The sequence below is a fragment of the Semicossyphus pulcher genome, unplaced genomic scaffold (genome assembly GCF_022749685.1).
Source record: "Semicossyphus pulcher isolate SPU_LCO1_2020_fin unplaced genomic scaffold, fSemPul1.0.p SCAF_6, whole genome shotgun sequence".
Classification (NCBI taxonomy): domain Eukaryota; kingdom Metazoa; phylum Chordata; class Actinopteri; order Labriformes; family Labridae; genus Semicossyphus; species Semicossyphus pulcher.
Genome location: NW_027211737.1, coordinates 6,473,345 through 6,501,210, shown reverse-complemented (window position 1 = coordinate 6,501,210; position 27,866 = coordinate 6,473,345). Strand labels below are relative to the sequence as shown.

Genomic DNA, 27,866 nt, shown 5'->3' with positions numbered 1-27,866 from the left:
TTTTACAATCAATCCATAAATCGAGAAAATAATCACCAGATTAATCCATAAAGACCTTAATCAATAGTGCAACCTTTAAAATACTCTTTACACCTAAATGCACCATCACCAATACTCTAATGATAGCTTCTAGTAGCCTGTAACAGTCACAGGGGACATTTTTCTGCATTAACTATACTTTAAGTACATTTTTCTGATTATTCTTACATACTTTTCCTCAAATAACATTGCAATTTTACTTGCAATGTTATTCATTTTTAAGTAAGGATCTGACCATATATTTGCAGCACAAACAAATGTAGTATCGGATTTATTCGGTCCTCTTAATAGTAAAGTTGTGAAGAAGAAAGAAAGAGTGAGGGTGAGGAATAAAAAGGAAAATAAGTACCAGTAAATGTACATTTGCTTCATTATAAAGTTCACTAACTACAGATCAAAGCTTACCCCAAATTCTTAAATACCACTCTAAATAACGTGACTGCCTTGTTATCTCGCCCTGCGCGCGCTAATTGCTTTTTTCTTAGCATACGTTTCCGCGTTCGGACGCAGCAGGGGCTGAATTTTAACTGAACGGAGCTAGCGAAGCGCTGCGCTCACAGAGGAGGGAGTGGAGGGCGAAAAAAAAGGGAGGAGTGGAGAAAATAGAGGAAGGGAGAGCATGAGGGAGGGAGGGAGGGGGGGAGAGGAGAGGAGAGGCGGGTGTTGGGGAGCCAGGAGGAAAACATTAGACCTCGCTTCTCCCCGGAGTCTGGAGATTTTCTTGCTAAACGTTTAGGAGTCGCTGGAGACGCACCACACAAAGCCAAGGACGCACGGTAAGAAGACGCGCTGTTTTACCGACTTCTGAAGGGTCAAGGTGAAGGAGTTTAAAGGGGAAGTGTGTTTGACATGCTTGAGATGGATTTTGGGGAAGAAAGTGAGAGAGATGGAGGAGGACGAGAGAGAGGCAGACAGGCGAACAGGAAGCTGAAGTGAATGGTTGAGCGGTGTCTCCTCACTCTCTCTTTCCTTGTCTCTGCTGCCCTCCGGGGAGCCTCAAAGTGGAAAAGTAACGGAAAGAGTGACAGAGTTAAAGGAGAAGAGAGAGAGAGTTTGTAATGCAGGGGGAAACCTCTGCTTCCCTTTCTTTTTTAACTCTGAAAACTAAATTGAACTCGTAGTGTGTGCTTCCACAACAACAACAGCTTTGGTTCTGCATTGGTTTAACAGTTGTGTGCATTAACTTCTCCGAAACTTCTCACAGTCCTTATTTTCAACTCAAACTACCTGAACACAACATTTCGGCATGTTCAAAGTGTGTTTTGTTGTTCTTGTGATACTGAACGACCACTACAAGATTTGAGGAAGAAGAGTTCAGTTCTCCCAACTTAGTTTTACTTCATGTTTTCGCTCTGAAGGTTGCAGTCCTGTTTTGAATGTGCTGAAGGTGAAGATGACGGCGTCTTTGTTAGTGGGAAGCGCGACGAGGAGGAAGCTGATTGTACTAATACTGTTAGTTTATCAGTGATGAATGCTGAGTAATTTCTTTGTGCGGAAGACATTCACATCCTGTGTTAGCGGTTTCTACTCAGGGCCAGGACAGTAAACTACCTTGTGATTGTACTGTGTTGTACTTCATTAGAATATTTACATTTCATGGAGTTTATACTTTTATTTCACTACATTTGGAAGCTAATATGACTTCTCTAAATGATGATCGCTTAGGTTGCTTTGAAGATTAAATTTAACCATGAAAAATATAAATAAACTAATAAATCATGATGTAACATTCAAGCTGCTCAGCTGCATGTGAAGTAGTTCTGAAAAGCTCCACCTTTATGAGCTGCGACACTAGCGTCACTTAGTCATGAATGCATCACTGAATAAAGCATCAACCTAATGATCTAAGTCTGACATGAGCCATTATCAGTATACAGTCACCGACCACTTTATTAGATACACCTGTTCAACTGCTTGTTAACGCAACTGCGTGATGCTGTCGTCAATATGGACCAAACTCTCTGAGCAATGTTTCCAGCACCTTGTTGGATCTATGCCACGAAGAATTGAGGCAGTTCAACCCGGTACTAACAAGTAGGCCTGCACGATTCTGGATACAATGAGAATCACGATTTTCTTGCTAAGAATTGAGATCACGATTTTTTTTTCTCAATATAAATGAATATTGCACTCACCTGATACAAAAAGAAACGCAACAACAAATATAAAGGTGCCTGATATCGGACAGGCACTTCAATTTTGGACAACAGAAGGGGAATGCTTCTGTTTTAAAGCTTAAGTTACAAACAATAGATTAGAACAGAATTAGGGCTGCACGATATTGGAAACAACGTACATTGCGATATATTTTTGTTATATACATATAAACATACATATAAACAATTAATCATATTTTTTATTATTTGGGACTGATAATAAACAAACCCTCCTACTTTTATCACTCTTGGTTGGTCTTACTAACAGACCTGTGGGCTCCAGTTGTGTTATTAATATGGGATGTCATCAACCATAATGATGATCAAATGTGTGTTTAATCAGCGTGATCAGCCCCGTGACAGTCATTTTACGGAAACAAAAATCACGTCTCCTGTTTCCTGTCGTTCCCGTCGGCGCACACAACCTCAGGCGGTGTGTGTGTGTGAGGTCACTTGCCAGTAACGCCGCTGTGTCGGAGTCCCATCAGCTGATCCCTGGTGTAAACAATGGAGCCCTGGCTCGCTTCTGCCAGGACGGGAATCGGACCGATAACAGTACTCCAAACACGTCAAAAACAAGAAAGTGCGGAGCCATATGTTATTGGTCTCACCACCATCTTCTGGATCATTTTGTCGTTTTATTTGTCCTTAGTAAGGAGAGTAAGGCAACGTCATTATTTCACATGGGTTTGTTTTGGCCAGTTACTGCTGCTCTGCATCACGTGGTGTAACGCCACGTTGTCGTTTGTTGAGGGAGAAAGGGGGAGCGCTTGTTTTGATGCAGCTGATGTCCTGAATGAAAATGCGGCAAGATCGTTGTTATTTAGGAATGAGATTGCGTAGAAGTATGAATCGAGATCCCGATTTTATTTCGATTAATCGTGCAGCCCTACTAACAAGGTGTACGTAATAAAGTGGCCAGTGAGTGTATAATGCTAATAATGTTACAGGAACAGTATGCAGTTTACATCCAACTCCTCCTTTCCAGCCTGAAACATGGCGGTGCATGATGATTGTGTGAAAGCAGACCAGCTCCCTCTGTCGCCATAAAAACTCATCCTAAGATGAAGAAAACACAATGATTAATGTTTTCAGGTGATTCTACACACAATACATCCCCTTAAACCTTACATAATGACACTTTCAATGATTTTGAATGCAGCAATTTAACTTTATATGTTATATCCTGTTCAGGCTCACAGGGGGGTTGATTTCAGCTAACACTGGAGGAGAGGCAGGGTACACCCTGGACTGAACGCCAGTCAATCACAGGGCTGACACTCAGAGACGGACAATGTTTCATGCTCACACCTACGGGCATTTTTAGATTCACGACGAGCATGTTTTTGGACTGTTTGTTCTTTTTTCAAGATTTCATTGTGTTGTTGTTATGAAAACGGAAAAAAACGGGAGTCTGTACCGGTCTGAACATGATGTTTTATTTTGAAATGACCGGATGCTGTATGCTGCTTTCATGTGTGACTTCCTGTTTGGAACGATCTGCTCTGTTCAGCTTCACGCGTGCTTGAAGCGGCCTCCGTCAAAAATAGACCCGGGACGTATCTTTAGCGGAGCAGAGCGGAGAGAGCTCGTCTGCGGCGCGTGCTGTGGAATCACTATCATTGACTTCAATGGGTGCGATCGACTCCGGAGGTCGGGGCGCACACGGAACGCGCTGGAGACGGATCCTGTGGAATTTGAGAATAATGGATGAATGAAAATGAAGGTTGCTTGAGGGTGTGGCCTCCTGTGATTGACAAGTCGCTACCATAGCGGCCTGTCAACCAGGATAAAGACGTGGCAATGCTTATCTTACTTGGTCCCTTCTGTCTCCATAAAAAACAAGATGGCGCCTGCAAAAACACCAACTAAGAGTCTTCGAAAATGGGTTCACCCACCAAATACTGTGGCAGGGCCAACATGGCCATCGTCTTGTATATAATCCAAGAAAAAAGGTACAACAACAGAGAAAGAACACTACGTAACAGAGATTAAACTAACAGGAGAGAAAATCTGAAGCAGTTTGGTTAATTAGAAACAGAAAATACTGACATTTTGAAACTTGCAGCCTCAAACTGAACACTGTCAGGAGGTGTGAAAGGGTCATGAAAGGTAGCTCATTCACTTCAGGGAGAATTAATATCTTCCCAGCAGTGCAAAGTTTATTTAATGTGGGTCAAGCATCCAAGTTTGCGTCAGTTGTTGTTGGACTGGTGCGACCCTGCATGCCTGAGTCTTTATGATACATGAGGAATATTACAAGGCTGAAAAAGGTCAATCAAAATGTCGGGGTTTTATCAGGTAAGGTGAGAGGAGGAGTGGCTCTGTGGCCTGAGAGGTCAGGTGAATTATTCAGAGGTTGATTGTTCGGGTCTTTTGGTGCGGCGCTCAAAGGGCCGATGCTGTATTGTGCCCCCGTGTCATAACTGCATCTCACTTTTCCATTCAGGCTTTGTTAATGTTTGTCATCAGTGAGAAAAGGTCTCAACAGGCATCTCTCTTCATACACGCAGCCGAGGCACAAATCACTTCAGGTTTTCATCTTCTTAAAGGCCCAACTCAAAAAAATGAAAGTTTGTTTTAGTACAGTGCTGCTGTTATCTTATTTTCTCTTTCTCAGGCATGAATCAGAGAAAAAGCTGGCACAGAAAACTTCCTCATTCACTCACAGCCGTGTCTGCAGGGGAAAACCGTCATCAATCAGTAACCAACAGTTCGGGAAACACTGTCACCGTCTGTTACGTTCTTTTTGTTTGTCCAGCCTCAGTCAGATTAAAGCTGCTGCTGTGGTCAGTGCACAATGATGTGAGTATCAGACAGAAGGGACATGAACACAGTAAAAGTACACAGATCTTTAAGTTCAGTAAAAACACCAGATATAAAAAAAACTCCTTTACATGCAGTGTTGCGGGTTCTGCATCACAAAGTAGTCTGTGAGAGCAGTGGTTCTCAACTGGTGGGTCTGGGCCCAAAAGTGGGTCAGTATAAATGAAAGAAAAGAAAAATGATAAAAACCCTGTTGCAACATGGCGGTTTACAATCCTCTGTGTATTGAGGACATGTTTAGTTGGTACCTTTTTAAAGTATTGACCTCAAGCTCTAAACACCAGAATCTGTTTTGAGTTGCAGAAGCAAATATGACTTTTATTTTGGTGCAAACGAGCCAAACATCACCCTTCAGCATTTTCAAATGTTTGCTTGTTTCAGCCGTTTCACTGTATTTGATTCGTCCAAAAAAATCTCTATGAGTGGTTTGTTCTTAATGGCTGACACACTCGGTTAGGGAGTTTAGAGGAGGAACAGCCTTTCAATGCAAAAACTAAAAACAAGATTCCCAGAATGCTACAGAAGAGGATTAGGGCCCCTTTTGAGGATTGACTTTTACTCAGAATTCTGACTTCAATCTCGGATCTCTCAGAATCCGGAGAAAAAAGTCAGAATGGAAGTGGCTAGGTGGGTTTCAGCTGAGCTGTGGTTGAGCTGCGGGCAGGTGGAAATCTTAGAGCCACGCAGAGTGAAAGTCTTACTTAGTTCTGAACTAGAACATGACCTAGATGCACGTTTTATAGACCACCGTAGACGATACGGTGGTCGAGAGGTGTCCAATGAACTCCATATTTGAAACACTTGGCAAACATAAGTGCAAAAGCCGCAACACAAATAAAATAACCTGCAACACAAATACAAAAGCTGCAACAGACATGAGCGAAAACGGGCAGAATAGTGTCTCCGGACTGTTGTTGTTGCACAACTTTATACATGTAGGAGAGAGAAGTACCTGCCCGTCTGAGTGAAACCTTGTTTGCTGAATAATTATTGTCAATAATTATTACAATTGCTATGTATTTGTTACAAGTCCGCAATGTTGGCCTGACATTATGTGGCAGAGTACATTAATATGAAAATATAAAGACATTGTGGGGCAGCATGCAGCAAAGGGCCGAGGGTCGGAGTCGAACCCGGGGCCGTTGTGTCGAGGACTGTGCCTCTTTACATTTGGCCTTAACCTTTTAGCTAAACCAGCGCCCCTGACATCAATTTTTAAAGTAAAAAAATAGAAAAAAAACGTAACATTTCTGTTATATGCTAAGGTTTGATTTCCTTTCCCTCCTTAGATCCTGAATGTAATATCTTTAGTTCTCTTTTATCTTTTTTAATGTAGGTCGCACAAGAAGAGACATTTTAATGTCACCTTTGTGATTCACACTTTTGATGCCCTGCTTGTCTTTTATTCGATTTTACTCCAATATTAAACTTTTAAAACGTATACACACATTTCGACCTAAGTTTGTTCAATCTTTCCACTGTCATTAAGGAATCTTACCACCTCTAAAATGACCTCTATGTTCCTTCTTACAGTGCTAATCTCGAAGATCGCAGTTTAGTTCTCTTTGTCAGCATGGCGATAAACAGTAATTGAGAGCACACTTCCCAGATATCCAGACAGTGTTGCATGTGTGACGACCACGGTTGGCTCCGGTTGTAACTCATGTTTTTCCTCGCTGATGGTCGCTTTCCTTTTTAGACTGTTTGCTTCATCTGAGCGACGAGTTTGTTTCTTTTTCTTTGGATTTTCACTTCTTGTTGAAGTTGTATCTGTAGTCATCCATCTTTTCTTTGTTTGTTCAGCCATAGTAGATTACTGTTTACTCGCAACACTTGCAGAGACCGGAAAGGCAGCTGCTTAGCTCCGCCTACCCTCTCTGGCGGACCAACCACTGCTGGCTGATGGAAAACGTGTCACTAACTGGGCGCCGCTTGTGATTTTTCGCCACACACGCAGTCTGTAATACTGCAAGTGCAAAGGCTTTCATCAGTGGGCCATAGGCTCAATCACCACTGTGTTACCTCATTCAGTTGAATTAAAGTCTTTGAGATTATTACTTTAACAGCTTGTAAAGGTGCTCTCTTTATGCTGCTTTGGGCATTTTTGTCACTGTTTTTGGACGCAGAATTTGTGTCATGTGACACCAGATTTGATTGTTGAAAAAGGTAAATCAACAGTAAATAGACAAGAGAGACACTTTTTCACTCCACATCAGCAGCACAGTTTGATCTGTGTTAATGATGTAAACTGTGGATAAGATTGAGTCAGTACGGCATATTTAAGTCATCAGCATGTTTGTCTTAAAACAGTGTTTGTGACTCGACTCACTGCTTCCCATAAAAACCCTGTTTCTCACAGAAGTAGCTGTTTGGGGCAATTAGCAAGAGGTGGCTATCAGTGCGACTTCCTGCTATTGTTGAGGCACTGTAACAGATTTGTGCGCTGAAATCTGGAGGCAGATAAGGTGAAACAACACAGACGCCCAATTTTAAGTGTTTGTACGATCAGCAGTTGAACATGCTGCTCATAAGTTTGCTCGTCTGGCCTTCTGACTGCACAGAAAACCAGACGGTGAAATCCAGTTCAGTTTTGATTCTGTGCCACTGTGCAATATTTCCTCCCCTCCCTTCCTTTGTGTGTTAGTGTTGTAGTTGCATTGGCTGCTGATCTAAGCTTTCAGTAACAATACAGGAAGTAGCTGATCAGGAAAGAAGCGACACTGTAACGATGAAGGTGAAATACGTTTTCCTACACTGCAGATCTCACTGTGTGTGGTTTTATTGCTCAGAGTTGATGTGCTGTGTAAAGCACAGTGCTGCCTCTCTGCTATTATTAGCCAGCAGCCTGATAAGACGAGTACCTGATGATAGAGATGCAACAGAAAACGTGGGCTGCTGGATTTGGGAATGTGGTCGATCTTTAAACCAAACCAGGACTTTGTATTTCAGAGTTTCTTTAAAAAAGCTCTTCACAAAACACATCTGAGAGAGCTCTGTTAGAGATGCTTTAAGGAAGTGTGTGGTGTGGTTCCTGTTATCATGGATTATTAAACTCCTGATATGCAAAGGTCCAGGGGCCCAAAGGATCAGAGTCTCTGCTTGAAATAACTGTCAGAATTTCCTGTTTAAACTTTCAGTCGAAGCACGATGAGGACACAGCATCTAAAGATTACTTTTCATCATCGCTTCTCATTTAAACAGTCTGACTGAAGCAGCCGATGAGCGCTACTGTTTGTGCGGAAGAAGCATCAAATGACGCGTAAAACACCTTTTTTTCTGTGAGCGCGCTCAGAGCCTGAAGCCGAAAGCCTGGGCTAACAGAGACAGTTCATAACCACCTTTGTGATACCTGTCGTCTCTAACTAGTGCTTGAGGCTTTAAGGGCGTTTTTACAAGCACAGCATTCAGTCCGTTTTAATCTAACTCTAAGTTGTGAAAGCAGTAATCGTATTCTGGTGCCGACCAAAACAACAGCCGCTTGGAGAGGTGGTCTCGGACCATTTCCAAGCGAACCCTAGTGCGGTTCGATTGCAGTGAGAACATAGACCGACACAATTGCAGGTAGTGAACCAAAATGCAGCCTGCGCAGGCATTTGTTGAGATGTACACGGATAAACAACACGTGCAACATCAATCTCCGGTGTGTCGATTTTCATGTTTACATTTTCCACCGAATGTCTGACAAATAAGAGACTTCTGCGAGTACCGGCCCTGCTCCTTCGTACACGCCCCTCAGCAGATTTATTCTTTTATTTGTTCCAAATTTGTGCACCTTTAAACTGAACTGGACTAAATGGAAAACGAACCTGTCAGGCCTGGACTAAAATGAGATCACGTACAAGCACACTTTATTGATTTCAGATCCTCTTTGAAGAGTGACAAACAATTGGGCTATGAAAAACTCCCTAAATAACTAAGTCCTGGCAAGATAACTCGCGGAAGATAAACTTCCTAAATAGGAAAATCTCCAATAAAAGGAGAGACAAAAAACACACTAGAAACAGGGAAGATCCTAAAACATAAATCGCTCCCGAAGGAGGAAAACCAAAACTACTGATCAACGGGACAAAAGAAAAAGGCTCACCTAAAAAGGAGGCTCTACAACTATCTAATACTTATTAAACACAAAATCGCTCCAAAAGGGAGGAAAGAAAACAGTTTACAAAATAACACAAAATCGACGCTAAACTAGAAAACTTTAACAAACGAAAAATCACTCTCAAAGGAGGAAACAGAAAACAACTTACGTGGCGTAGCAAAAAACTCTTGGCAAAACCGACTATGACTGTGGATAAGGGCTTGGGTGCACGGACAAGGACGAAACACTTCGGCAAAAGACAAAGGGGAGACGCAGACTATAAGCACATGAGGGTAGTGGGGAACAGGTGGAAACAATCAGGGATCAGGGGAGACAATCAGACCGGTGACACATGAGGAAGGGCAAGTGACCTGAAACGAGAGGAGAGTTAGGTTTCCAAATAAAACAGGAAGTTACGAGACAAAAATCCAAGACAAGACAAACCTCACCGCGGTGTGACAGAACCAAAATTCGATTTCACTCTGATTCGAACTAGCCAAAGAATTTAAATGTCCGACAGCCCACCACCAACATCAAAGTCTCGTCTCGTTAACAAAAAATAAAACATACGTGTCGTCACAGTTTTTATCATCAAGGATCTATTTCTAGCTCGTCAACATCTCGTCTTCGTTATGTAAAAAAATCAATTAAACATTTTGCGTCATCATTTTTGTTTATAAAATGAACACTGCCCGGGGCATGCTAAACTACCACGCAGAAGGACTACGAAGAGATATGATTGACCCCAACGATGTGCAAAATTACCACAGAGACTCAAAACGACCACAAAGAGCTGCATAAGGTCTACAAAGATACGTAATGATAGGCCGATTAATGACATTTGACATAATCTGCATGGGCCGATGTCTGCGCTCACAAGGCCGATTAAACAAAATGTGTCTGACGTCTATGCATACGCAGGCAGCCTCATCTGTGTGGCTGGCTTGCAGCATGTGCTTCATGGAGTCTGCTGCAGGTACTTTCTCTGCACAGTCATTTGTTCTTATTAATAAATTGCGGCAACATGATATCGGCCTCATATATCGGCCACCCTGCTCTTTAACTATCGGCATCGGCCATTAAAAAACCCATAGCAGTCGACCGCTACATAGCATCACTGCTTAAGATGTAAAATGACTACAAAGAGAGAAAAAACAACGAATGAATCGTCACAAAACAACTACAAAGGGTTAAAAACGACCAGAAAACAAAGCAAAATGACTCAAAGAGTACAAAAGACCACACATGTCTAAGACCACAACTCTAACGGTGTTCCTTCTGGGTGTCTTGCTTCTATGTTGACGTGGCTTTGACCTGTTTGAGCCCTGATTGTCTGTAATCCATCACCCTCATGTTTTCTGAGAACAGAAGATCTGTCACAGCCACAAAGATCCTCTTCAGAACTTAGACGCCCCTCGACTCGTGTCCTTGTTAAAACCAGGCCTCATTTTATCCACAGCTCTGTTTGCTGTGAGACAAAACACAGGCAGAGGAAACGTGCAGCAGCTGAGCTCATTGGCTTTTCTGTCACTGCGGCTCATTGTGTGATCGCCGATCTACGGAAACTTTAATGCAACAACTCGTATCTTTCTCCGGTTGTTTCAAGTGTTGTTCACTAACACAGCATTCAGTCCATCATTGTGAGTACAGAGCTGTTTTCTTGTTCTTCCTGCAGGCGGGGAGGGTTCGTGTTCCTCTGGTGTTAGTTTTGATAAGAGAGTTGGACACGGGTCAAACTGGATTTAAAGCGTACTGTGCGTGGGGCTGAACTACGGCACGTTACAAGAGAGATAGGACAAGTCTATTAATGATAGTTATTCTTAAATGGTTCAAGACTTTATTGAAGTTTGATTGTGTTTTCACTGGGTTAAATATTCATCCCCAGACTGCCTGCACATCCTCTGAGACTGACAATTTTAGACGTCTTCATGATTTCATACAGATTTATTTACCCAAAATTTAGGCTGACATATATTTGGTAAATTTGACCTAAAGTCTGCGAATTCCTTATTTAATCAGAGCAACCCTCCGAAACTAGAAGATATGCATTTTTCTGTCATTTATGACAAAGAAATGCTACAACTCCTCATACGAGAGGCAGGAAACGAGGGCTGCAACTAACGACTACTTTGAAAGTCGATCATCAATTATTGGAATGATTAGTTGACTAGTCGGATAATTAATTACACAGTAACTTAATGGCTCTTATTTAGCAGCTTTTAAATGTAGTTGGAGGTTCTTTAAAGCATGTGCAAACCAACAATAAATAGGAGTTCTTCATTCAAAAACATGTCTTAATAAACTTTGCTGCTGATTTAGCTCCTACTGATACAAAAGATCAATAAAAGATCCAACATTAAGTTTCTGTTCTTTTAAAACCGAGGACAGACAAAGTGCTGATATGAAAAATAAATCAAATCAAGTACATAATATCCAACATGCCTTCTTTTCTAATGCTCGCACATCACCGACGAGCTCCTGCGAAAGCAAGCTCCGATTTACTAGTCCTGCAGCCGATCCTTTTCCTTGCAGCGTTGGGGTTGAAAAGCTCCCAGACAAGTTTCAGGACGCGATGGTGTTGCATCGGCTGCTGACATTTTACTGCTCTGTTTTATTTACCTGCCGCTTCCCGGTCGCTGTTTTGCATGTGCAACTCTGAGCAGAGATAGTAAGGATGCGAGGTGGCTCACCCCTCAGCAAGTCAGCTCCTGAAAACGATGTTTTGTCTTCGCACAGCATGAAAAACGCACGATGACGTAACCGACTGATTATCGACCATTAAATATGTTGGCAACTAATTTTGTCTCTTTTTTTTTTTAATGATTTAAAGTTTATTGAATTTTTTAACAACACAAATCCACAGCATACAGAGCAAAACAACACCAGGCAAAAGAGTAAAAACTAAAGATAAAATATGTAAGGTTGACTGGCACAAAACTAACAAAACAATAAACAAGAATAATACAGGTTAGACAATAAAAATAGAAGTACATTATAAGAAAACATAAACAAAATACAAGTATTAACATGACATGTTGGGCAAATTGAGATGTCCATCGTACGTAATGTCCTGTCCCCGTCTTTCAAACATGAATGTTTGAACAATGTCCGTCCAACAGTGTCCACATACTGCGTCCCCCCATCGCGCCATCACCACATCCAAACAGATGCTGTATTTTTTTTTAATGAACATTTAAGGAGCTTAAGTCTGGACAGAGCCAGGCTAACTGTTGCCCCTTGGCTTCCAGTCTTTATGCAAAGCTTAGCTTCAGTTAACACATAGATGTGAGAGTGTTATTGATCTGTCATGTAACTCCAAGGAACGTGAATGTAGACCTAAAAGTGTCAAACTATTCCTTCAAAGGGCGAAAATTAAGTAATGAAACAAATCAACAAGAAGACTAACTGATTTGTTGACTTCAAGTTTCTCTCCAATAATAGTTATTAATCATAAATGTCACTTGAATTTCCAGACAAAAAATATATGATGTCATCCTGATAGAAATTCCTATGGTGCCATACACATCGAAACATCATTGACCAGCTCGTAATTTATATGATGTCCTGATGAAGTCAGTGTTCAGTTGTTGTAGGAGGGAGTTATAGAGGACACAAAAGAGCTCCTTACCCGTTCACCAACATGGTAAATACACACACACACACACACACACACACACACACACACACACACTCAGAGGAAAGGGTTCGTTCTTTCAGCCACAAACGAGCGGTCAGTTTGATAATAGAGCTCTGTTCCTCTGAGAAACCAGAGATCACCAAGTGGACAAGACACTCATTCATGTGTGTGACCTTTGACCTGTTAATCCAGTCACAGGTGACTGTGACACTGAGGTACTGTTACACACCTTTGTTTGCCTGGAATAGCTTAAAGTCCGCTGTTTGTTACCACTTCAGAAAGTAAAAGGATTGTGTGTGTGTGCACGTGTGTGTGTGTGTGTGTGTGTGTGTGTGTGTGTGTGCGTGTGTGTGTGTGTGTGTGTGTGTGTGTGTGTGTGTGTGTGTGTGTGTGGAACAGAGACAGAGAAGTAGGACATTGTTGGGTTTCATCGGTAAATGAGGTTTCAGTTAAACCACATCATGTTCTGATTCCCACTCAGCTTGTTTTTTCCGTTGTGGCTTTAAAGCTGAATCTGGAATCCCTTTACACCTGTGATCTTTTTAATAGAGTCGCAATTTGCGGTTATTAACATTATTGCGCAATTTGGCTATTATTTTCATGACGTGTCTATTAAACAGCTGCTCAGTTTCCCAGGGCCCAAAAAGACGTCTTCAATTTGCTTATTTTGTCATATAGACAGTCCAAAACTCTTCCTGTACTGCCTGGAATTGTTCTCTCCTGTCTTGATCCTTGCTTGTAATCTCTATTTACAGATTCCACATAGTAGAATAGTCTATGTGGATTTCCGGGAAGGCAAGTGTTCTGGTTTCCGTTTGAACTACGCTTGTAGTCCGAGTAATATTGACCAATCAAGTATCAGCAGGCTGCGGCGTATGCAAGAAAAACAGTCCATGAGGAGAGCAAAAGCAGGCGGAACGTCATTCGCCATTCCATCCCGGCTCCCATCAGCGTCATCTGACGATGATTTAGCTTCTTATTAATCTCTATAAACAGACATCTGCGTGTATGTCAGCACACACAGCTCACAATCCGTTCTAGATCTAAAATGTAACTTAAGATGAATTCCCTTGACACTGTGTCACAAAAGCTGTTCAGCGTTCAGATTTCCAGACTTCCTCGAATGCATCAGAACGATCCGACCTCCATTCAACGAAAGAGCATTTTAAAAGTGTTCTCCTCATCGTTTATCGCTCACTCATTTGATTTGATTTGATTTTTATTATTGTGCCATGCATAAACATTAGAACACTTCTTGTAGCATATCTAAATGAAGAATTTATACATCTATGCGTCACATTCTGTTTTGTCTCCAAAAATATAAATAAAAAAATATTTTAACGGAGTTTTTAACTTTTCAAATTAATCTGCATTTGATATATTTGGACACTTAGAGAAAATAGATGCATACTGGAAAGGATTTCAATGTTATGTGTATCTGCTGGGCTGCACGGTGGTGCGGTGGTTAATGCTGCAGCCTAAGGGTCCTGGTTCGAGTCCAAGACAAAGTGGGTCTTTCTGTGTGGCGTTTGCACGTTCTCCCCGTGCATGCGTGTGTTCCCTCCGGGTACTCCGGCTTCCTCACACAGTCCAAAGACATGCTCGTTAGGTTCATTGGTGACTCATGGGTGTGATTGTGATACTTTGGCTGTGTTCGAAATGCCGTACTATGTACTACATACTACATGCTATATACTGCATACTATATACTGCATACTATTTACTACATACTACATACTGCATACTATATACTGCATACTATTTACTACATACTATATACTACATACTACATACTGCATACTATATACTACATACTACATACTACATACTACATACTATATACTGCATACTCTATACTACATACTATATACTACGCACTATATACTACATACTCTGATGCATACTGGATATTTTTTCCGAATAAGAACGACATCTGGGTATTTGACGTACTGCACATTTTGCTTTTGTTTGCATACTGCATAGTACAGTTTGGCCAAATCAGTACGTACTGCTAGTATAGTATGGCATTTCGAACACAGCATCTGTCTATGTGTCAGCCCTGTGATTGACTGGTGATCAGTCCAGGGTGTACCTCTGTTGCCCAGTGACAGCTGGGATTGGCTCCAGCCCCCCGCGACCCTGAACAGGATAAGTGGTGTAGATAATGGAAGGCTGGTGTGTCTGCTGATCTATTTTCATATTGTACAGAAGAAACAGAAGTCAAAGTAATTTCTTTTCACTAAACGTGGAGATTTTTTAAGAGGTAGAAGTTTGTTATAGACCGTACTGTTGCACCTGTTTTAAGAAAGATATCAGGTTATCGTGGATATCAGAGAGCAGCCTCATGTTAACCAGGGATCAGATTTGAAAGGAAAACACTGAGGTTATTTTAAGGCATACAAATGTTCGCTCAGCACAGACTGAGCCAAAACTGTGAGATCTTCTGGTGATATCAGGTGGAAAGAATGAAAATCTGCCAGCAAAATGTTTATCCTTCCTTATCCTCGGAGAGATGTCGGTTAGAGAGTGGACAGAGAGCAGCTGTGTTTACTGCAAACCCTGAATATGGACAAACAGCACCACCATTACCACTTATATATTCTGTATTGATCTATAGCAAATGCATTTCAGTACTTTTTGGTAGCCAGAAGATGTGTATCATTCTGTTACAGCTTCTTCTTCTTGTCATAGCAGAAAAATATTCTTTACTCCATAATCATCTTAAATGTTGCTCATTCATGACGTATAAAAGCAGGATGATCCTCTTTAAACAGTGTGGTCATGAACGTTTAGGTTCAAAGCAAAGCAAACCTCTACACAACTGTATGTGTGAGTGTAGCTTGTGGATGTGCCTTCTTAAAGCTTTAGTGTAAGGAGCTGAGAAGAATAACCTTTGGTGTTATAGAGGTCATTGTGATAAAGGAACATGTCATCCTAATGGAGCAATGTGGCTCATTGATTTGTGTTTTATCAGTGTTTAGAAGGCATTTTTGAATATCTACATTCAAAATGTCAAAATATGGTTGTTCCTGGCTGATGCACGGCCATCTCAGCTTTGGAAAAACATTGGAAATATTTCAAATCCTTTAGCCCAGTTCAGATCAATGATTCGCAACGCAACAAAACAGTTTTAGGATGTTGCAGACAAAATTGCAGCGGTGTGAACTGGTCAGTTGCAGAGTGTCTGAAGCCGTTGCGTGGAGTTGCAGATTTGACTTGTCAATGATTGAGCTATTTCACCTCAGCCAATCAGGAAACAGCACAAGTTGGTGTAGGCACCCCGTCTCTGGTGCTGCAGTAGCCAAAGACGGCTCCAGATCCTCTCTTTCCAAACTCTCCATCTGCGCCGTTTATTAATCAGTGTTACAGCAGAGCCTGTCACTGTCATCCACTTCTTTTTATAACGATAACAGAAATCCAGCTAGATAAATCATGTAACCTGGGCCTAATTCTAACGTTATATAGTATTAAGAATTAGTGGGGTATGTCAATGCGTCGTTGCTATGGAGACGGTCAGCTGTGTCTGTGTGCGTTGCGTTGCTTTGATGTGAACGGCCCAGTTTTAGAACGATAAGATGTCAGGGGATTCTTTTGCCAGTTGCATCCAGTCTGGTTGCGAATCATTGATCTGAACTGGCCTTTATATATGCCTTTTAAGAACAAACAAACAAAACTCCACTTGTATCATGAACTTGTATCATGTAAACATAACATGCTGAGACTCAAATAACATCATGAACTCAAATAAAATCACAAACAGTTGTTCCAAAAAAACTGGATGATCACAAGGAAGAAATGTTTACCTGTTCGTGAGCCAGGTCCCAAATAAATGCAACTATATCCTGATACTAATTTGGTCCTTATGTCATGAGTATGAGCCAAAATGAAAGTCATTGTTTCTGTAATCCTGCTGGAAAAAATAGAAAGTTAAAGACAAAGAGACAGATGTCTGTGGTTCTGATTAGGACTAGGTGATACAATCCCTTGTTTGCTTCACGTACTTGAGATGACGTGAGTATGGACGATAATCCGGTGATGACAGCTCCCCTAAAGTGAAGCCAAACCCTCTCTATCGCCCCCTGCTGACTGGCTGCAGTATAGGTCATAAAGCCCGCCTCCTCCATGTTATCAGATGGGACATGAGTCAAACTATAAAATCAAAATACACGTCAAACACTTTTTTGTCAAACATGGTTTCTGTCATTATAGTTAGTTCTTATCATGCTGATTTACATCCAAGTGTTCATTTTTCTGACAAGTTTATTTTTAATTAGTTATTTGATGCTGTAAAAAAAAGATGATTGACAGCTCTGTTGACAAATCTGGCTCCTGCAGCCGATCTGTTCACGAGTAGCAGAGCAGAGGAGGATCAGCGAGAGGAGACGTAACTAAAACAATCACTACAGTCATTGAAGTTTCCATATCTGTCAATATCTGCTTCAGACCAACACAAGAAGCTGTTCTGTTGTTAAATACGCCGACATGAGGGATCTTTGCGTTTTTCTCTCAGTATGTTAAATGTGTGTTTTGGTTAGCAAAAGGGGTGGTACGTCAATACTGCGGCTCCACCAGCCGATCTCTACTGCACAGACTCAATGTGCAAGATGGCAGCAATCGCTCCGGGGGGATTCTGGCTTTATTTTTGTACAACAAGAGGAGGTGGAGAGGCGTTGTCCATCTTTATATACAGTCATTGGTTTATCTCCTAATCACCTCCCTCTGGAGACGGTTTTTATCTGTGTTATGTCAGCGCTGTACTCCTCCCCAACATTTAAAAGGACACATCATAGGGCAAAAATTGTAAAGCCTCATTAAATCATGATGACTGAAGTGAGTTTAAATGTCACTTTTTTCACGTGTTGGGGAGTGGAACAAACTGGGAGTGAATGAATAGGTGGACTGTTTGTTTTAGGGATTTTATGATGGAACTTTGTCACACACTGGGCGGTTACAAGTGTGCGTTTACTCTATTAATAGTCATTTTAATATCTTTGCACTTTAACACTAGAGGAATTACAGACACAGATATATAAACACATAAAAACAATGATGCAGACAGAACACACACCGTTTGGCCCATGTCTCATGCAGTAGGTGTGTGTTTTCCACAGCCTTGGCAATCTTGTTAAAACACACACATTCTTCGACAAACACATGTGGGCTGTATTTATAGCTCAAGCGGCGACGTCAACCTCTGTTTCCTGTCCGGGAATTCTCAGCATGGGCAGAGGACGCACACACACACACTTTCCCCTCCCTTATGACCACATTGGCACGTCATTACGTTCTTTTCTCTGGTGATATTTTTCGATTAAGTTTGTGGTTTTTGCACAGTTGTCCAAAAGTGTCCAAAAAGCACAAACGCATGCACAAAAACCCATATTACTTGTTGTTCTGACATTGGTGTGTTTATGAGTCTATACATGCAAGCAGTGTGGATATTACAAAGAAAACGTATGTTATTTTATTTTATAGCAAATAGTACAACATCTTATCGATACATGTGGGGAGTGAAGGCTGATCATGTGGTCGGATCCAACAGAAGAGCTACTGTAGCTCATATAACTGAAAAAGTTGATGCTGGTTCTGATAGAAAGCCGTCAGAACTCACAGAGCATCGCAGTTTGTTGTGTGTTGGGCAAAAGGTACCAACAGCACAAACTTTCCTTTAGTTTTCACTGATACAGAAAAGTAGCTATAAAGACAATAACTGTTTTATTGTACCACAGGCTGTGAACATGTTTAATTCTGCTGTAAAGTTGGGCATTTTAACATGGGTCCTAATGAGGATTGACTCACCTTTGGGGCCAGCCTCTTGTGGCCACTCGAGGAACTGCAGCTTCTGCATTGGCTTTATTCCTCAGCCCTGGAGGTTGCCCCTTGGTCCTGACTGTTTGCAGCCACATTGTAGAATATACTGTATGTCTTTGAGAAGTTTATATATCAACATGCATGATGGTGTTGGTGCAGTTTGTCGATTTTGGTTCACTGTTGAGGAGCAATGGTGAGGTGAGTAACACACTGCGGTGTGGTTTTTCACTGTCGTAGTGGAGACACCGCTGCAATAACAGCTGCATACCGACAGCCACTTCTCAGTCTCTCCATCACTCAGCTGAGACAGACCACAGGGCCGAGCAGACATGATTTTAAACCCTTTACTGTCAGAAGGAGCAGATAGCTGAATGAGTGGAAGTGTGGCCTGAGAGAGGAGCCTCCCTCTGACTCACTCTGCCCTTCATGGGAAAAACATTAAGAGGCCCAAGAGCTGATGCAAACCTGGAGTAATGGGAGTAAAAGGGGAAGTGAAGGCAGAACTCTCTGTAACTCTAACGTAAATAGAACCAAATACCCATTTAGTCAAGAAACATAAACACAGAAAGCTTAACTTTGTATCTCTGCCATTGAAATGTGAAAAAGTTGTATGACGGAGATGCAGTAAATACAACGACCTCCAACAGCCTCATTTCTGAGAAGCTTTGACCTTCTATACTTCCAGTCAGACATTAAACGTATGTTACTGGGAAGCTAAAACCTGCTTTAACCTTAGAAAGCCCAGGACGGCTGGGGAATGATTACCTCATCGAGCACATTATGGAAAGAGCCCTGATGGCAGCTGGCGGGCACTCAGTCATTCTCACTTTACCAGCAGAGACGTTTAAACCCTCAGTTTCCAGCTGAGAGTCGACATTTGACTCAAACAGTTTGGTGTAAATTTGTGTTAAATTCCTGGTAAATATAAAGACATGATGTGAGTCAGGTTGATCCATTTTTTCAGCCGTGTTTATAACAGCTCTCTCTCTCCTCGTTCACAGAGCGGTATGATGGATAGATAGCAGGACAAGGAAGAGAAGATGTCGTTCTTCGGCATGGACTGTGTCAGGAAGAAAGAGGAAGGTATGTTTTTCAAAATCAGAATCAATATTCGAACATCATATCGCATTCTTGACCTTCATAAACGTCTCACTACAGGGTCATTTCAGTAGCTGTTTGAGAGCTCTCAATCATGTCACATGAGCGTTCTCAGCAGATTTGTTTGCTTCCTGTCGGTACAATGCTTGAATATGATGATATTAAACTATTGTATTTTTTAATAAGTAATTGGTAAAGTTTTGAATTACATGTTTAGAAAATAATTTAGAATTTGTGACAATTCAGTCACTCCGTCAGCTGAGGAAGGTCATGTGATATGATTGCTCCACAACAGAGACAGCAGAGACCTTATCACGATAGTGTCCTTGACATTTTTCAAGTTGACAATTGAAATTGAAAAATTACTTGTACCTTGAATCCTTGAATGTATTCAAATACCGCCCGAGCAGACAGAGAGTCTTTTGCAGGCTGTAAAACACGATGCGCATCGGCCGCTTTTCTGCTTTGAGTTGACGTTTTTTTAACTCGAGGCTCTTAGAGCGTTTCACCAAAATCGCGAGGCGCACAGAGCGGAAAGACACGAGGCAATCTGCAACACAAAAGCAGCTCGCACAAAGCGTCCCTCTCATTGAAAACAACTACAAAAAAGCCCCCAGCTGCTAAAACGTGCTCTGTCTGATCAGGCCTATAGATTTCACAACGTTTTGCTTCTTTGGGCTGTTGCAACAACCGAATTTCCCAGCTGGGGATCAATAAAGTACTATCTCATCTTATCTTACCTTATCTTAAAATGAGACTAATTTGACACGTCTATAACTATAGCTATAACTACTATAACTGTGTGCAAAAAGGCCACAGTACACAAGATACTAATTCAATATTGATAACTTAAAAATGAAAGTGTACTCAAACCTGACAGCACACAATTAGGAAAACTTTTGATTAGGGTTGCTAATTTAGATCCCTCATGCACGCTCTGATACTCGCAGAAACAGACACACACAAACACGCAACTAAAAAGGTGCATTTATTATTATCCTCAAACATAGCTACCTGTGGCACCGACAATCATACACACTGACATTAATACACTGTCCATTATGCACACGCTGGAGAATACAGCCATGTGGTCCAGCAGCAACATTAAGTAAATATTTACATATGTAACATTTACAGCCGACCTTTCTTTGATGGTCAGCACACAGAATTTTAATAAACATAAGATCCTGTCTGATCCTGAGGCCGGCGTGTTTGGAGATTTAAATAATTAATGAAGTCTCGCCTCGCCTCGCCTCGCCTCGTGCGTAAATGTACGAAGCACCTCTCTTCATTTTCATTTCTGCTCAAAAACAGCCAATACTTTAACAATAGACCGTCGAAACTTAATATAAAAAGGCCAGGCCTCCACCAGTCCTTATTATGTAGGAGACAGTTTGTCTACTGGGTTTGAAGAAATAGCAACTTCGACATGCTTGATGTGTGTTTCATGCAACTTTCCATGATAGAAACTAACGATCAGAACAGACTTTTAAACTCTTGTACATTAATCATAATGATTCCTTTCTGTCTTGCTGATCAGAGCTGGAGAGGAAACTACGCGCCAACGACCGCGAGTACAACCTCTCCTTCAAATATGCAGTAAGTACTGTTTTTCTTCACAAAAATGTCCTTTATAAAACAGAAGATGTACAGCGGATGCAGCCCACATACATATACACAAAACAATTTACTACAGTATGCAGTCAGGGCTGATATTTACAAGCTCTCCTGCTGGCTGCGTCTTGCTAATGGAGTGTCTGACTGTGATGAGGGGACTGGACGTCAGCCAAAGTCAACGCTGGTTTAATTTAGAAAAGGAAAATGGAAGGAAAATGTTAAACAAAGAAGTGTTTTTGCTCCACGACTCAGGATGAACAAGACATAATGAAAAGTTAAAAAAGTAGAGAAGGAAGTGAGAAATTGAAATGACTTGGGGATAATGTCTAATAGGAATTATTAAAATAACAGTAACTGTTAGTAACTTTTCAGCCACATGTTTGCTACATCAGATAGTTAAGGTAACAAATTGGTATAAAACCACTACTGAAACAGAAGAACTGACATACAGATGAACAAAATCCAAATTGTATGACAATAAAATAAACAAAGCTAACTGTCTAAAATGATATGTCCAAACTTTCACTTTAAATAAATGCACAAAACATACATAAACTGTACCATAAGAACATGTACAAAGACAAAAACATGCATATTGAAACCTGTGAGAATTTAAACTCAGAATATGAAACTATGAAAAACTTTTTCTTTGTTCATTTTTGTTTTTGGCCTTAAAAATCTTCCATACAACAAGTGGAAAATACCAAAAACGGGTGAAAAAACTCATTTTCCCTGCTTGTGTATTCAAACATACACAACCCGAACAACATTATCCAGTGTGTGTGGGTGGTGTTGTTAGTAAAGAGATCCAGATATGAAGAGGCATGTGAGTCAGAGTCCGGCTGCTCTCAGCTCTCAGCCTCCTGATAAGATCCACCTTGAACACACCAAACGCCTCCCACCGGGCCTCACAGTCAGGACGACAAACTTCTGCCTCAACGATTCAGCATATTACCAGACAAAGGGCTTCATTAGAATAAAAACATCTTTAACCCACATTTTTCTTACATATGGAGAATTTTTTCTATTAGGATCCTTACACTGCTAAATTTACAAAGAGTCTTCTTTGTTCAGAATCAAATTTTGGTCCATTAATTACGGTCGTAGGCACAAGGCTGCCGTGGTGATATTCAGTACAACATTTTAAACAACAGTTATACAAGCAGCAAATCATAGTAAAAAGTAATAATCAACCACAGATTATTTTTTGCTCCACCAACTCAACTAGTTCTGCAACTCAACTGAAACTGGACTTTTGTTGCCAAGCAACCCAAACATTCTCCTGCACTCTGTAGCTGTGTCCAAATCCAGGGGCTGCAGCCTTCGAAGGAAAAGCCTGTGTGGACCGTTAAAACCGATAAGAGACGGTCTGGTCTACCGAGCATTTCCTGTTTGCATCAACAGCTGTTCCCGCCCTCAACCTTGTGTCACCAAACGCTGCTCCTGTCGCCTAGCAACAGGTAGCTAGCAGGCTAACTAGCTAGCATAACTAACATCACGTAACTTAACCTATTATTTTAAAGGTGTAAGGTAATGTTTCAAGGTCCCTTTCGCTTTTTTAAACATGTGTCGCTAGCTATTCGATTGAGTTGAAACCAAAAACTTTAAAGCCCAGTTCAGATCAATGATTCAAAACAAAACAAAATCTTAATCAGTGTTACAGGTAACATTGTGAGCATGTTACTGCCACTGTCATCCACTTCTTTTTTATAATGATGACAGAAATCCAGCTCGTTAATTCATGTAACCTGGGCCTAATACTAAAGTTATATAGTATTAACGTAGAAGTAGTGGGGTATGTCAGTGTGTCGTTTCTATGGAGACGGTCAGCTGTGTCTGTGTGCGTGCCGTTGCGTTGCTTTGATGTGTACGGCCCAGTTTTAGAACGTTTACGATCAGATGTCGAGGGATTCTTTTGGCAGTTGCATCCAGTCTTGTTGCGAATCATTAATCTGAACTGGCCTTTACATTTAAAGTGTATTCCTCGGCCTTGTAAGAGTCCGCAATCTCATTGGAATTGGCACGCAATGAAACTCGGGATACTTTAGGGCCGTGAAGGATGCACCCGATGGATCCTTCGTGGCGTGGGAAAAGGAGGACACATTAGTCGAAGGTGTTCGACAGTCTTCGACGTGCTGCTGTGATGCAATCAGTCTTCAAATACGGCCTTCGAAGGCTGCAGCCCCTGGATTGGAACACAGCTTGTGTCCAGGTTACCACAGATCAGCAGTTTTTTATTATGTACATTTATTGTATTGTTTGTTTTAATTTATCATCAACCAGTGAAATAAGAGTCTGCTGTGTGATTCAGAGGTACCAGCCTAAACAATGTGGACATACACAGTCTGCTGTCATGTTCATTAACAGTATTCAGAATGCATGGCTGAGGCGGAGTGATACACAGAGTGAAAAGTCCCAGTGATGTTGTTCTCTGTATCACCACTCGTGGAATGCCTCTTGTAGATCAGATTACTTGGTATGAAGTCATTTAAAGCAGGGCAATGGTCGTCTTCAGCTGTACAAGAAGGCAAATAGTTGATTCTAAACTGAACACGTTCATGATTAGTAGGGGGACTGGGAGACAGTCACCATTCATTAAAATAATAATATACTCATTAAACTGTAACATTCACACTAACAATTTAACTATAAAAACAAGAGTAGTAGAGTGAGAGATGTCGTGGTCAAAACAAAAGACAAGGCAACATTACCAATTTTGTGATCAAGGCTTTTTGTTCCTGTTTTGATGTTGTTTTGGCCTCAGTTTCACACCAACATGACAGATCAGCATGTTTACAACCATCAGATCAGCATGTTTACAACCATCAGATCAGCATGTTTACAACCATCAGATCAGCATGTTAACAACCATCAGATCAGCACGTTTACAACCATCACAAAAAAACCAAGCTTTCTCCAACTCTGAATTTCACTGAATATAAACCTCTATGTTTTTTGATAAATTTTGACCTGTATTAATTTAACATCATCTTTTCCTACTTCTCTCCCAGACGAACGCCATCAAAACCTCCAAGTACAACTTCATCACCTTCCTACCTCTCAACCTGTTCGAGCAGTTCCAGAGGATCGCAAACGCCTACTTTCTGTTCCTGCTGGTACTCCAGGTGAGGGAAACAAACGCACATGCAGACACACTCAGGCAAGGCTACCATCCAACTGTCAAAAGATTTTGACTTTGATGATGGAAAATGTGTAGGTTGGTTGGTAAACCTACTGAAAAATGAGTGTTTATTTTACACAGTTGGTGCATTTTATGTGTTTATGTTGGGTTAATTAATAGTAAGTGAGACACCTATATCTGTGCTGAAAACATGTTATGTTACAATGCACAAAGAACATAAACCTTATATTAACATATATTGCACCAGGTTGTAGGAAGGCAGGTTAGTATAAATACTAAGAAGACAGTGACATTATAAAAAGACTTCACATTAATAAGTGCACCTTGCCCCCTCCCCATTACTATTAATGTTGGCAAGTTTGCTGTCTGAGTCTCCACTGTTCTGAAAGACGGGAGAAAGTTTGAAACTTTGTAGATATTATTAGTTACTAGTTATTTATAGCCATGAAAGAGAAGCTTCATTGCCAAGGGAGGATTTCAGAGCTGAGTGTACCACATTTCCTCAGGGGAGGAGGAGCAGCATTATGAATGATGAACATTTCAATGTATGGTAACATTTTCAAAATTTAACATGAGAATATCACAGTGATGATATAGAGGGGGTTTTTTTATCATGAATTTTGAGGGTGTTTTTATACAGTGATTCAAGTGGTCATGAGGCTGTTTGACCTGCCTGAACAGTACGAAACGTGAGAGAATCATTGCATTTAAATAGATACTTGATGCCTCAACTGTAAGGGACTTCTAAAATTGGTGTGTTCGATATAATCATTGATTATTATTGTGGTTAAAACTGAGACAATATTAAAAACATAGTTAGGCATTGTGGTGTTTTACATATTAGTCAGGACTCTGGACACTCAGCTTGACAAAGCTGGACAAACCAGAAGATGTGGTCACCGTTAGCTTAGCCCTGGTTAACGTTTTGAATGCTTAAACCTTTGGCTCATTTTCAAGTTAAGATAATGTTAAAGACAGACATTATACAGTATTAGTTTATTAGTTTATTTGACAAGGGCCGTGCACAACACAACTGTTGCTAGTTAGCTAGTTAACATCTGTGAGCAGGAAGTTCTAAAAAAAAAAAAAAAATAAGATACATCACAATACAAAGAAAAAGTTTTTAATTAGAATCTTGGTTTATTGGTACTCACATCAGGCAATGAGAGTGAGATGGGGGAATGTAACATCTGTTCCCTTCCATGTGACCAATGGTGTTCGCCAGGGCGGAATTTTGTCTCCTTTTCTTTTTGATATATACATGAATGATTTGTCTTTGATTTGAAATGCATGTGGTACAGGTTGTAGGGTTGGTGACTCACTAATTAATCACCTTATGTACGCAGATGATTTGGTCATTTTTAGCCCGTATAGTGCTGGTCTCCAACAGCTTCTGAGAATATGCACACAGTATGGTGCTGATTTTGATATAAAATACAATGCTAAAAAGAGTAAGATCATGACCGTCAGAAGTAGAGAAGACAGACAGTCAACCTTCCCTGACTTCTATCTGTCTGGCACTGCACTCAGTGTGTGCAGTGAGATTACATATTTGGGCCATATTATCGTAAATGACCGGGATATCTATAGGCAGCGTCGGAAGCTGTATTTCAAGCGAACATGCTGTGTCGTAAGTTTAGCATGTGCTCTGTATCTGTGAAGATCTCACTCTTTGGAGCGTATTGTACACCTTTGTATACTGCCTACCTGTGGTGTTGTTATAAACAAGGCAGCATTAGGAAACTCACAGTGCCTTATAATGACGGCATGAGGCTGCTGCTGAGAGCTTCAAGGAGCTCCAGTGCAAGCCATATGTTTGTCAGTATCGGGGTCCCTACCTGCTCTGCTGTTTTACGTAACCTGTTGTTTAGATTTATGTGTAGGGCATCGGAGTCAGAAAACAACTTAATCGCTGTTCTGGCTAACCCTGTACGCAGTTCTGTCAGATTTTCTTCCAGACTGTGGAACCATTGGCGAACATGTCTGTATGTTAGACACTGAACATTGTGGAAGGCTTTGTATTTTATTTTTTGTGTGTGTGTCTGTTTTGGATCCCCCTGGGTCTGAAATAAAGAATAAAGAAACAATTAAAAACGATACAAATGAACTAAGTGTTTCACAAACAGTGTTTGACATAAAGACAACATACATTGCAAAGCTACATCTCCTTCTCTCCATGTTGAAACACGGTTCTTTTACAGTTTTACAGTTAGCTGACAAGGATAGATACCCGTGCTTTTATCGCAGCAGCTCCTAGACTGAGATAACAGCCACACCTGGACCCCCAAACACATCATTTATATATGCCCTATGATGTATTAAGATAAGATAAGATAAGATAAGCTTTATTGTTTATTTATTATTTACTTGTTACAGCAGCTCATAAAACAGGCAAATTAAATTAAGTACTCAAGTAATCAAAAAGACAAAACCAAAAAAAGATTCTTTTTAAAAACATAAATAATAACAGTAACAAAATGATTAACAAACTGCTCACACTATGTACACATCTTTCCTTGTCGAAATAAGCAGGGGTTATTTTCCTGCACAGAAAATAGTGCAGTCAATATTGCACAGTGTAGCAGAAAGTATTTGCACAGAATTATTGCATGGCATGATGAACTATGTGTGGAAGGGAGAATATGTGTAATTGTAGTACGAATGTTGATGATAGTTACAGTGCAGTTATTACATTATAATGAGGTGTTATAGAGTCTGACAGCAGCAGGTATGAATGACCTGCGGTAGCGCTCCTTCTTGCAGGGTGGGTGTCTCAGTCTGCTGCTAAAGGAGCTGCTGAAGGCCCCCACCGTCTCATGCAGGGGGTGAGAGGGGTTGTCCATGATGGATGTCAGTTTTTAACATCCTCCTCTCACCCACCTCCTGTATAGAGTCCAGAGGACAGTCCAGGAAAGAACCGGCCGACCACTGCATTATTGTATTAAAACAGATTGTGTTGGTACAAAGATTACAGCGGTGGAAATTGGATTTAAAATGTATCAGCTGCTAGATACCTTTCATATTGATCATGTTAAGTTGTGGTTAACCTCAGCGATACATTTCATTGCCTGCCTTTCACACAATCTGTAGATCAACGTGAAAATAGAACAGTTCTCATTTTCTCTTGAGCCACATGAAATTGATTGATTGGGATTCACTGTTAACACGCTCGCAAACACGCAAAGCAACGTGACACGTGCACATGCTGCCCTGTCTCACAATGAAGCTGAGTGTGCTGAACAAACAGGATATGGACGAATCAAGTGCAATGAGATTAAGGAAGTGTAATATCCAGCACAGGAAATTGCCTCATCGTGTGCAAAACCAACAACAGGCATGTTGCACCACAGAGGTTGTCTGCTGTGACTTCTGTGCTGACGGGAAAGGAGGAAGTTGAGCAGTTTAAATGAATGATATGCAACATTTTAATGCATTTTCTCAGGAGTAATGATCATAATTACT

The 27,866-nt window shown here is 41.0% G+C and overlaps 1 protein-coding gene across 2 annotated transcripts in view; it reads left to right on the top strand.

Annotated features, from left to right (window-relative positions):
- Positions 1 to 704: 704 nt before the first annotated feature.
- LOC138609640 (phospholipid-transporting ATPase ID-like) overlaps positions 705 to 27,866 on the top strand; it is a 53,519-nt gene continuing 26,357 nt past the window's right edge. For both annotated transcript variants that reach the window (XM_069682258.1, XM_069682259.1), the window contains exons 1-4: positions 705 to 815; positions 19,549 to 19,630; positions 21,186 to 21,244; positions 24,274 to 24,387. In XM_069682258.1, the coding sequence (XP_069538359.1) occupies positions 19,588 to 19,630; positions 21,186 to 21,244; positions 24,274 to 24,387 (216 nt within the window). In that variant the 5' untranslated portion in view covers positions 705 to 815; positions 19,549 to 19,587. The remainder of the gene's footprint in view (positions 816 to 19,548; positions 19,631 to 21,185; positions 21,245 to 24,273; positions 24,388 to 27,866) is intronic.